At 37.6% G+C, this 12,185-nt stretch overlaps 1 protein-coding gene across 2 annotated transcripts in view; it reads right to left on the bottom strand.

Annotated features, from left to right (window-relative positions):
• LOC105480781 (ankyrin repeat domain 22) overlaps nt 1-12,185 on the bottom strand; it is a 28,480-nt gene that overhangs the window by 3,352 nt on the left and 12,943 nt on the right. Inside the window, exons 2-5 of one of the 2 annotated variants that reach the window (XM_011739955.2) lie at nt 8,611-8,802; nt 5,349-5,456; nt 2,496-2,573; nt 28-126 (exon numbers count right to left, since the gene is read on the bottom strand). In XM_011739955.2, the coding sequence (XP_011738257.1) occupies nt 28-126; nt 2,496-2,573; nt 5,349-5,456; nt 8,611-8,802 (477 nt within the window). The remainder of the gene's footprint in view (nt 1-27; nt 127-2,495; nt 2,574-5,348; nt 5,457-8,610; nt 8,803-12,185) is intronic. The other variant, XM_011739961.2, reaches the window with a different exon arrangement.

Raw genomic sequence — 12,185 nt, 5'->3', positions numbered from 1 at the left:
CTCAGACCACGGTCCACAGACCCTTACCTTATTCTTTATTGTGGGGTCTGCACGGGCTTCCAAGAGCAGAGGGATAAGAGACTGGTTTTTCATCTCACAGGCATAATGTAATGCAGTACAGCCATACTGAAACACAAAGGGCCAAAACTTCAGCTCATAAGTTGGGCTTTCCACAGACCATAGCATGTGGATTCATTGGCAAATCCTTTTCACACTTTGTAGCATACGACTAAGCAGAAAAACAGTCTGCAAACGATTGATAGACAACTATTTCTAGTACTTAGAAAATTTTCTTCTCTGCCTCAATGTACATGTATGTGTCATATAAGCCATCAATCTCTGCCTTTTTGTTTTTCATTTTCTGTTCTAAACTAAAGAATGCAACTTATAAAAAGCTGATGCTGAATTGTGCCAAGGTTTCTTTGCAGCGTGCTATATGCCTCAGTGATCATCACCTTGATCATGTCACTATATTTTCCCTTAAAGAGTCTCCACATGGATCTTTACATAAATATTATCCTCTATGGTTTTGATGATGATTCCTACTGAAGAAGTCGGGTGCTCTTGCTGCTGCAGGGCACCTACAAGATCAGTGCAGTTCTACAGAGATGTCTCCCAAATGTGATTTGTTACAGCTTTTATTATGTGTTATACGCTAGTACATCTACTCTGTTGGTCCTAATTTAAAACACTACAGGTCAAAAAAATAATAGCTAGGGCGTTAGTGTCCAAACTTTGGCCTTTGGAAAAGTAGCCAAGCAACCATGGTGTTAATAAGTGAAGAAATAATATCTTTGGCTATCAAAACTAACAGAGTTAGCTCTGGATTCTATTCCCTACAAACACTTCTAAAATTATAGATCATGTTGCAATTATGTATTTTTATTAAGTGGTAGCATGACAAACGGAAGTTCTGGCTCTGAATTTTTTCATGTGAAATAGAGTCTAATTACCCCAAAATACAAAACACTGTTTTACCTAGAAAGTAGATTTTAATATTCAGATAGTTTTTGAAAAGTTTTTGGTATTAGAAATGGCATCTGTGTGTGTACATGCATGTGTCTCAATCTCCTGAATTCAAGTGATCCTCCCATCTCAGCCTTCCAAATAGCTGGGACTACAGGCGAGTGCCACTGCGCCTAGCTGAAGGAATGCAATATCACTATCTAGAGAGAGATACACATAAATAGCTGGGAAAATATCCTAGAGAAATTTTGGTTATGGGCACAAATTTTAAATCTATTGAATTTAAATGAAAAGACCCAGAAAAACCTTCAACAAACTTTTAACTTCATCTTTAATAATCTCTTACTTAATATATTTCAAAATTATCTAAAGAAATGGTAATGCACAGTAGCTGTCAATACAAATTTATCCAAAAGCTCTATTTGAAATAAAAGGAAAATATATATTTCGTAAAGTTATTTTTCTTGTGCTCTCTCTCTCTGTCTCTCTCTCTCACACACACACACACACACACATACACACACAGACACACACACACCTGCCTGCATTTAAACATGATACCAGCATAGGCAAAACCAAAATGATGTAAATAATTGATAGAAACAGGAATGGGGCCATGTTCTCTATTATAAAACAATGGTAATACACAGATGTGCACACACATAAAGTATGTTAGGCATCACAAACAGAATGTTAGTATTTTGGAATCAAATTTCCACTTGCCTACTTTTTCAATAAGGAACTGGGACTCCAAAATTTCATGCAATCATCATAAGCAAAACACCATAGAAATAAACTTGTCTTCCTGTGATTATTGAGTAAGGAAGATGAGTGCAAGAGCACAGAGGTGAAAGTGAAAACAAGACCTTATGCTTATAAACAGGAAGAAGTGAGTGGATGCTGCTACTGTCGTTATCACTGCTCTTACCATCGTTGGGATTTTTCTTTGACTTTTGTCTTATCTATCTTTAGTTTACACATGGGGCCTCGCATCAGTGGGTTGGGATTTTGGCTACGGAGGCAGTTATTGCCATTCAATGAGCACTTACTACATTCCAAGCATGTGCGAAGTGCTTTACATGAACAAGCCCGTTAAGATAAGTATTATCCATATCCCCATTTTACTGATGTGGATACTGAGAGTAAAATAAATTTACAACTTGCTCAAACTCATAGAATTAAAAAGTGGCAAGCCCAGACTTACTTGTGGGCTTTCTCACTCCAGCTTCTTAACTACTATGGCTGGTATTTTGTTATCAGAGCCTTCGTTTTCCTTAATGTCTCAACAACATTAAAGCCAATTCTTTTAAAAATGCTTTATAATCAATAGAGGTATTATTCCCATGAGTTCGGCAGAATATAAATAACCTCACGGTTGCCTGTCAGTGAGAAAAAAAGGAGAAAATAAAAGAAAACTAAATGTAAAACTGTCTAGGAAAATAAAGCAAGCAACAGTACAGATGACAAATACACTACCTACAAATACCATTTTGAATATTTTTTCAAAATGGCTAAAAGTATAAACTTACACAATCTGTAGCATTAACTTCGACACCAGCATCAAGTAGCATTCGTACAAGAGCCTCATTCTGCTTTGTCTTTGATACCTATTACAAATGATAATTATAAGAAAGGTTTATTTACAAATAGTTTCTCCAATTTATGCCTGAGACTATTTAATTAATAGACTGCATTTTAATCCCAACACTCCTATGCATGCATGCACCTTTCCTAAAATTTCCCCCAGCTTCTCACCCACCCCAATACCAATTAATTAAAGCCAGGTTCTCAGACTGTGGTCCTGAAGTAGCGGCATTGGCACCTAAGAACCTTAGAAATGTACTTCTCGCCGGGCGCGGTGGCTCAAGCCTGTAATCCCAGCACTTTGGGAGGCCGAGACGGGTGGATCACGAGGTCAGGAGATCGAGACCATCCTGGCTAACACGGTGAAACCCCGTCTCTACTAAAAAAAAAAAAAAAATGCAAAAAACTAGCCGGGCGAGGTGGTAGGCGCCTGTAGTCTCAGCTACTCGGGAGGCTGAGGCCAGAGAATGGCGTGAACCCGGGCGGTGGAGCTTGCAGTGAGCTGAGATCCGGCCACTGCACTCCAGCCTGGGCGACAGAGCGAGACTCCGTCTCAAAAAAAAAGAAATGTACTTCTCAGGTCCCACCCCAAACCTACCTAATTCCACTGAGGATGCGGCCTAGTACCTGTCTTTCCCTTCCTGGCTCAAAGCTCTGCAATTACTTCCCATTGCTCTGAGAACAAAAGTAAACTCTTCAGCATGACCTACAAAGCCCCGTGTGTTTTGACACCACGTATGGCCCTGCCCTGGGCTCTTTTTCACTCTGCACCTCCTGACTCACTCTGTTCGAGTTACATTGGCCTTTATTAGTCTTTCATTCCCACCAGGGTCTCTCTTGCCAGAGAATCATTCCACAGGAAGTTCCTTCTGCCTAGAAGTCTCCTCCCTCCCTTCTTTGCCTGGCATGTTCACCTTTCATTCATCAGCCCAAGTCCCCCTTTCTCCAAGAAGTTTCCCTGACCCACCTGACCAGGTGAAATCCCTCTTTCTTAGCTATCCTAACACCAGTCGCCTTTCTGTATCATCTGCTTCATGGTAATTTTACATGTGTTTGTGCCATTTGATTAATGACTCTCCCCACAACCCTCTGACTCTCATGGGGTCAAGAACTATGCCTATTTTGTTCATCATTGTGTCCCTAACAGCTAGCACAGCATCTGGCATATAGGAGGTCCGTAATAAACATGTGTTAAAGAATTGAACAAATTAATGAAATGAACTAGGGCTCCTCAGAAATTCACTTTTCCTTCCCAGTCCCCTGAGATTCTGACCACAAGCCTGTTGGAGTCTTCTCCAACTTCCAGTCTCCTGAAGAAGCAAAGCTCTCCCTGCTTATCTGGGTATAGCCCTGGAGTTCAACCCTGTCATCACCTGGGGAGCTCCATTCAGTTATCTCTCCTTAGGCTTCCCTCTTGTGTCACCTCCTAAACGACCTTTCTCGGCCTACTTTTCTCTGAAATAACCCAATGCTTTCTTGTCTCCTCCCCTATCATTTCCTCTCATGTCACTTATTTTTTAATTCATCACAAATTTACAACTTTAGGCCCCATTAATAAATTGCAAGTACATGAAATTAGAGCTGAGCTATTCATTACGATTAGTATTTTTGTCCAGGCCTCCAGCCTCTAAACGTTGAACCATCTTAGAAGGTAGAGTGTGTGTCAATACATTCTGAATGAGCCTTCTAATCACAGTTGTGATTTTTATCTTTAGAATCTCTAAAAATGTTTGTAAATAAATGACAGATCCTCCCTGCCCCCAAACTACATATATTTAAATGCTATGTGCTAAATACACGATGAATTTTTAAAGAATTATTTGAGGATATGAGCAGATTATATTTTTATCAGTGAATTAAAGTTCTTTTCTCTCTCCTATAAATCCAAATATAAAAATCAACATTATCATGTTTAATTATAGTTCCTCAAATTCTGTAGCATTTAAATACCCAATGAAATAATAACATTTTTGATTGGCAGACTTGTTCCGTGGCTTATGTTAACAGGTGTAACCAATATTCGCAGTTTATCAGCTACAACAAGGAGGGAGCTTGGTCATTTAACTAGAGTAAATTATGCATCTCTTGAGTCATGTCTGAGAGGTGGAACTGGGCACAAAGGAAACCAGATGGATAAAAGTGAGTAAGTCAGTGCAGATCTGTTATCCAACTGGGAAAACTAAAACAAAAACCAGCTCAAGCTTCATCTTCTACTCCTCATATGACTGAATCCCCATACCAACTACATCTTTCTTTATTCAAGAAAATTGCTGTCTGCCAAGATTCATCCAAGCATGAAGAAATTCATCAAGGTAAAAATGGGCTTAAATTCTCAACAAGTATCTTCTGTGTGTGTCAACTTCTGGATGCAAACTCTTAGGATCTGTTTTTCAACACACCAACAGAAGAGTACTTAAAAATCAGAAAGTCAGATAGATAAATCCAAAAACACAAACTCCTCTTTTAAAAAAAAAAAGGAGAAAAAATATTAGAAGGGGTGCTTTTTAATATTCAGATTTTTTTTGCTCCCTTCAGAAAAGTCTTAGTTAAGATTAAATTATTTTTCTAAATCGACATTGAATGGATTATGTTACCATTGATTAACTATTTTTGCTACCTTTCTTCTTGCTGTATTTCAATTACAGCACTGGATGTATGTTGAACATGTCAATTACAGAATACAAACCAAAGGCTTCTTTTGTTATTATTTCTTTTCAACATCTTCCTGGCCTGGCAAGAGTCAATGAGTCACACCATTGATCTCCATATTTACCCTTTGCTCTAACAAGTGTACTCACCATGAGGAAATACCCAATAAGCAGAACAGGCATTAAGAGGATAATTAGTAGATAATCAATGAAGGTAAATTTTTTCTTCACAGCATAATGCAAGCAGGTTCTCTCTTTCTAAAAATTAAGAAAAGGATTCTTTACTAATAAAGCATTTCAAATCAAAATTTATTCAGATGGCCATCTCAAAAAGTTTCGTTTGTGCTTTTTATTTTTCCGGTAGCCATGGCATCTTTTCCTGTGGGATACATCTGATTAATGAATGCATGTTTCCGTGGAGCAGAACAGGGAACTTGGTCCAATGTAAAGGAAAAGCTAGGGAAGGGCTCTTGGAAGACAACAAAGGTGAAATGTACACAGTAGAGCTCATCACAAGACAGATTCTCACACCCATTTGGTTTCTGGAAAAAAGATACACTGAGATATAAACTTAGGACTGAATTTACTATGAAAATTGATAGTTATCCCTTAATCATCTACCATGTATACGATTATCCATTTTGTGGTTTGTTCATAGGAAAACTCTTAACCACATGGCTATTTTTCATGTTCCTTCATGTGCGTAGTCTAGAAGAATGCATATAACTCAATTTTATTCTTCAAATATGTGAATATTTGTCAGGTAATAGATGTAAACTTCCAAGGGTTGTGGGAGATGTGAACTCTTAGGGCCTCATAATCAAAGATGGACAGAAGCATGCATAAATAAATATAAGGCAAAACAGAAGGTGGTAATTGGAATACCAACCAAATCAGTAAGAGGAGAGGGAGCGCAAGAGAAAGAAAGGAGGTTAGTTTCCACTTATGTGAGGCACTGTACCTAAATAAGAACACTTTTTGTTTTTCTAATATTAAGGCATTTATATTTTCTGTAAAAAATTTTAGAAACTAGAGAAGAATATAACAATAGAATTTTAAATTGCCCATTATTAAATGGCCCAGAGTTAACTGTTGACATTTTGTTGTATTTTCTTCCAGTCTTTTTAAATGCATAAATGTGAAATTTTGAAATGTAGAATTATATTGCATATGTAATATCACTTCTTGCTTTTTTCAGTTTAGAAGTGTATATTTAGAATATGTACATTTTTCCATGCAATTCAATATTTTTAAACATATGATTGTAATGGCTGCATGGCTTAGTATTGAGTGGAACTACTCTGATTTATTTAGTCAAGCCCTGCCTTTTGAACATTTCAAGGTTTTTGAGGGGTTTTTTTTGTTTGTTTGTTTTTATTTTTCTGTGAGACAGGATCTTGCTCTGTCACCTAGGCGGGAGTGCAGTGGCACAATCCTAGCTCACTGCAGTCTTGACTTCCTGGGCTCAAGTGAACCTTCAACTTCAGCCTCCAAAGTCGCCAGGACTACAAGAATGTGCCAACACACCTGGATAATTTTTTACTTGTTATTATTTTGTGTAAAGATTGGGGGGGGGGTCTTGCTATGTTGCCTACACTGGTCTTGAACTCCTGATCTCAAACTATCCTTCTACCTTGGCCTCCCAAAGTGCTGGGATTCCAGACATGATCCACTGCACATGGCCTGTTTCAAGTTCTTAACCTTTCATTTTTATAAATAATATTGCCTGAACCTGCTCATTCATAAAGTTTGGTCGACATTTCCAAATTTGTCCTTTGCATACATTTCTGAAAATAGAATTCCTGGCACAAAAAGTATTAATGCTTTTCATATTGTGCTACCAAATTGCGTTCTAACAAGACAATAATAACTTAAACTTTCTGATCAACATTTATTTTCTTTTTTAATCTTGGTCATTTTGACAGACAAAAACAAGGATCTTTATGTTTTAATTTAATTGCTATCAATAGAATCCATATTTTCTATAGGCTAGTGCTTCTGAACCACCAGCAGAGCTTTTTGTTTGTTTGTTTTTAAGGCCTTTGTTTAGTGCTTCTGGAAATAATTTATAAACAGATTTCAGACATGAGAAATCACCAGTTAAAATTATTAATGTACAAAATTAATATTTGGAGAAAATAAAAATATTAAATGCTAACACATTAGAAACATTTGAAAGTGGAAAATGCAAACTGAAAACTGAATGTATCCACTAAAGTCTTTTTCATGGTTTTTATGATACCAGAAAATCCCAGAAGGCTAGCTGAGGCCCTCCTCTTCTGCAAAGCAGAGATAAAAGCGTCTCCTCAGCCTTGCCCACAGGCTAACATCTCCTCCCTCCATTTCCTAATGAGCGCATCTCTTAAAAGAGCTCAAGAACCCACAGACGTCTGTCCTCTGGCACTACCACTCACTGCAACTCCACATATCTGGTTTCACAGCAGTGATCTACAGAGATCCTATTATACTCTACGATGTCGTATATCTGTTCAATTCAGCACAGTCATGACTCGCTTTTAATCCCAACCAAATGTAAAATAGTAAGCACAAATAAAAAAGTCCAATAGCGATCAATTTTCTGATAGTACATCGTTACAATGAGCTAGTCTCCAAATGACTTAGAAGAGGCAAAGGGGGAATTCCAGTGTTTTCTCGCCTTGAATGCATATGAGTGGGTATAGGACAGTCATAATGATTGCAAAAAAATGACTTTTAATATTTATTCAGTGTAATTTAAACATTGCCTTCACTACGATGCAAATGCTAGATGTTCAGAAAGGAAAGGGCTCCACAAGGATTTTCACAGCAATACACACATAATCTTCTCTTCCTTGGTCCTGAAGTCTCCAAAGTAGCTAATATTGCATATTTAAATATATTATTTACATCTTTTTGTGTGACTTCAAGTAACCTCTGGTTCATGAGCTTATTTGTCCTTGGTAAATTTCTCAATAGTACTCTTTCATTCTACAAGTACACTATAGGATCCTCTGGAGATCAGGACATTAATACAGCAGGTAAAAATCTAACTAATGAAACAGCATTTCTTTTCCAAGAAATCTTTGCCATTGCTTCTGTGTTAGTGACAAGAAAGAGAGGAGAGGGAGAAAGAGGACGATGAAGACAGGAAGAAGGAAAAGAAAGAAGCTCTATCCAGCCAAATGAGTGAACCAGAGGTAAAAAGATGTAATTTATCACAAATTATGCCTGCTGATTGAACTATGTTTTATTTTGCTGTTTAGTCTAATAAAGTGTCCTTGCTATGTGTCAGTCTCTCTAAAGTAAAGCTAAGATAATTGTTGGTATTAGGAGCTACAAGCAATTTTAAAAATAACATGCACCACTTCTAGTGATTCAAGGAGAAAAGAATGACCGTGAACAATTACACTCTCCTTTTGTGTCATGACCTCACCTGGTTTTTGAGGTTGACATTAGCATTTCTTCTTAAAAGGAAGGAAACGATTCTCACATGCCCTCGCCTGCAAGCACAGATCAGGGGAGTGTCTCCATTAAAGCCATCTTGAATGTTGGCATAGCTGCTGTCTTCTTTCACCCACCGCCACACTTGTCCAAAGTCATTCTGATAGGCCGCTTGGCAGATGGGCTGAGTCAGGAAAAACAAAAGCAGGTTTTTAAATACTGGCATAATTAAACCACAAAAAGGAAAAAAAAGTCATAACCCAATACATTAAAATTTAAATGTTTTAAAATTGTAATATATTGCTTTGTAGGTGAGATTTTCTGGTCTCGGTTATGCCAAACCTTAAGTCTAGATCAAGAATTAGCCCATGAGGAATCTCCTACATTTTCCTAAGTTTTCTTGGCACACACTTATGCCCATCAAATAGACAAATGGATGAATAAATAATGAAATACTACAAATTCAACTCAGTAAGGAAACTATGTATAGTGCTTACAGGTAGGTGAGCCTGTCAGAAAAGCAGACATTTTCTTTACTAAAGATAAAATACCTTTATCTTTATCTTTACTAAAGATAAAATACCTTTATCTTTATCTTTACTAAAGATAAAATAGAAAACAAACATATGGGGAAGAGTTTAGGGCAGCACTATTGATGAAATAAGACCTACATCGCACCCTGTATTCAAGGAGCTCAACAGAGCAGAAAAGACAGTTTTTTAAGGCAAATAATATACAAATAACAAATTATATGACTAACTACACTTGATGTTTGGTACCTTCCATCTGGGCCTCTGCCCTGAATACTCCCTCTGCATAAAACATACCCCCTGCCCTTCATCTGAATAACACCTAGCTCACCCTTGGTGTCATAACTTAATTTTCATTTTATCCAACAAGTCTTATCTTACTTCCAACATTCAGTATCTCTCCCTCACAGCAACTGACATAACCAAAACTCTTTTCTTAATTATGTACAATCATGCATTTCGGGCTAGCATGAATCAGGAGAGGTTTGAGGCAGTGCTGAGAAGGAAGGCACTGAAGTTCAGGCTGTAAACCCCATTTGATTCACCGCTGTTTCCCCAGCATTCAACACAGCAAACAGTAAATATTTTTAGATTAATCTTCTTTACATGATGTTTTTCAAAAAGCATTTAGAGTAATACCTGGCATACGGATGGTGCTTAATGTATAAAAGTTATCATTATTGCTACTGTCGTTCTTTAATAATCAAGTCAAATCCCTACTGTGTGCCAGTCACAGGTACCAGAGAATAAAGAGTATAAAATACATCATCTTACCCATGTAAAATGTATCCATCAAGTGGGGAAATACGACAGAGACACTCACATGCAGAGTAAATGACAAGAAAAAAAAAAACTTTTGGTATGGGTAGGTACATAAGCACCTGTGGAAATTGGGACATATCAAGGGGAAAGTCAAGTGGGTGTATTTGCTAATAAACTGAGGTTCTAACATAGCCAAATATCACAATAAGTGGACTATAATATACTTTTAAACCTAAAGGCCTACTCATGAAAGAAACATCCTAACAGAAAATTAACTCAGCAGCAATTAAAGGCAAACTTCTGTACCTTAAAAATGAAATGAACGTGACACATGGGCTTTAAGTTTCAATAGAAATGCACAATTATACAAATCCCCTGTTCTGTCATCCTGAAGTCTTCCCTTTACTAAGCTTTCCAACAGGTGGGCACTTCAGCGTCTCAGCATACCGTGTGGCTGATGTAGAAAGGACTGGGGCAGTTGAAACACTTGTCTCGTGTCAGAAAAACAGGATGTAATTGCGGCTCTCTTACTACCTCCCCTGGTGACTGTGGACAATTCACTTCCCTACTCTATCTCAGTGTCCTCGGTCATTAAATGAAGGAATAAGTCAGAAGTTCCCTTGGGTTTTCATATTCTATTACTTCTGGGACTCTAGTGTCAACCAACAAATCTTCCACATCACTGCTGGAGTCTAGGGTTATGTCAACACAACAGTGCTTTAATAAAACCTTCAGTGACTTGCCATTGTCCTAGCAGCAATGCCCAGTCATTTGGATTTCAAAAATAAGTGAAACAAAACTAAATGCAACAAGACAGTGTTATGTCACCAACTCTTAATTTTTCCAATTAAATGTATTTAAAACAATACTTTTATTTCATAAAAGATATTTGAACAAATACAAAGATAAATGAAGGAGATTTTAACAAAATATGTAAGAATATAATCACCAGAGGAGAAAGCAGTTCTTTATATTGGATAGATTTAGTTAGCTTTATAGAAAAATTCATTTTATTGTCCTTTTAAAAGATTTTACCATAAACTAGTGAAAATTTAATAATGGAGTGATTAGCAGTGGCCACTACTCATCAAGCATTTGAAAATTGATGGTCTACCATGAAGAGCTTGAAAACGAGTGGCATTAGAGCTCTCGTTCTCTTTTCTCAAATATTTACATTACTTAACAACATTTTAAAAACTAGAATATTTCATGTAGTAATCTGGCTTTCCAGCTTCTCTTTAAAAATGGAAACTTTTGGGTGGGCGCAATGGCTTACGCCTGCAATCCTAGCACTTTGGGAGGCTGAGATGGGTGGATCACCTGAGGTCAGGAGTTCAAGATCAGCCTGGCCGACATGGAGAAACCCCATCCCTACTAAAAATACAAAAAAAAAAAAAAAATAGCAGGGTGTGTTGGCTGGTGCTATAATTCCAGCTACTCAGGAGGTTGAGGCAGGAGAATCACTTGATTTGGCAGTGATCCGAGATCATGCCACTTCACTCCAGCCTGGGCGAAAGAGCAAAACTCTGTCTCCAAAAAAAAAAAGAAAGAAAGAAAGAAAGAAAAAAGAAAGTTTTGCTAACATTGGACCCATATTCCTGTAGGATACCAAATAACTGGTGCTTAGTGGTGGTGACTCCAGTTCTCCATAGTCCCCTCCACTCGCCGTCACATTACACTGGTTCACTTCACCCATCTATGTTACCCTCCTGGTAACATAGACCTCCAGGAGCTCTCTGCTTAGGCTTCTCAAAATCTTTACTAAGAGGTAACTAAAAAGAAGAAGAGAAAAAGATGGGGAGTTGTTCTGCAAGAGTCGCTCAGTGCTTTTGAGGGCTTTCTCAACCCAATTTGAGCAATATTACATAAAATACTAACCCTGTCTTATCTTTAGTCTTTCTTAGGCTTCCTAGATCCAAGACACAGAGTTACCAGGAAGCTAAGTGTCTCCCTTCTCAGTTGAGATGTACAAGTACAGTCATGCTTCACTTCACGACAGGGATACGTTCTGAGAAATGTGTTGTTAGGTGATTTTGTCATTGTGGGAACATCATAGAGTGTACTTACACAAACCTAGGTGGTAGAGCCTATTACTAATATGGTATACCCTGTGGCTCCTAGGCTAAAAACCTATACAGCATGTTACTGTACAGAATACGGTAGGCAGTTGTAACACAATTGTAAGTATTTGTGCATCTAAACATAGGTGAACATATAAAAATATACAGTAAAAATATAGTGTAAAAGATAAAATGGTACACCTGTGTGGAGCAGC

This window comes from Macaca nemestrina, chromosome 9 (genome assembly GCF_043159975.1).
Source record: "Macaca nemestrina isolate mMacNem1 chromosome 9, mMacNem.hap1, whole genome shotgun sequence".
Classification (NCBI taxonomy): domain Eukaryota; kingdom Metazoa; phylum Chordata; class Mammalia; order Primates; family Cercopithecidae; genus Macaca; species Macaca nemestrina.
The sequence above is the reverse complement of the archived record's forward strand: the minus strand, read 5'-3'. Positions and strand labels throughout refer to the sequence as shown.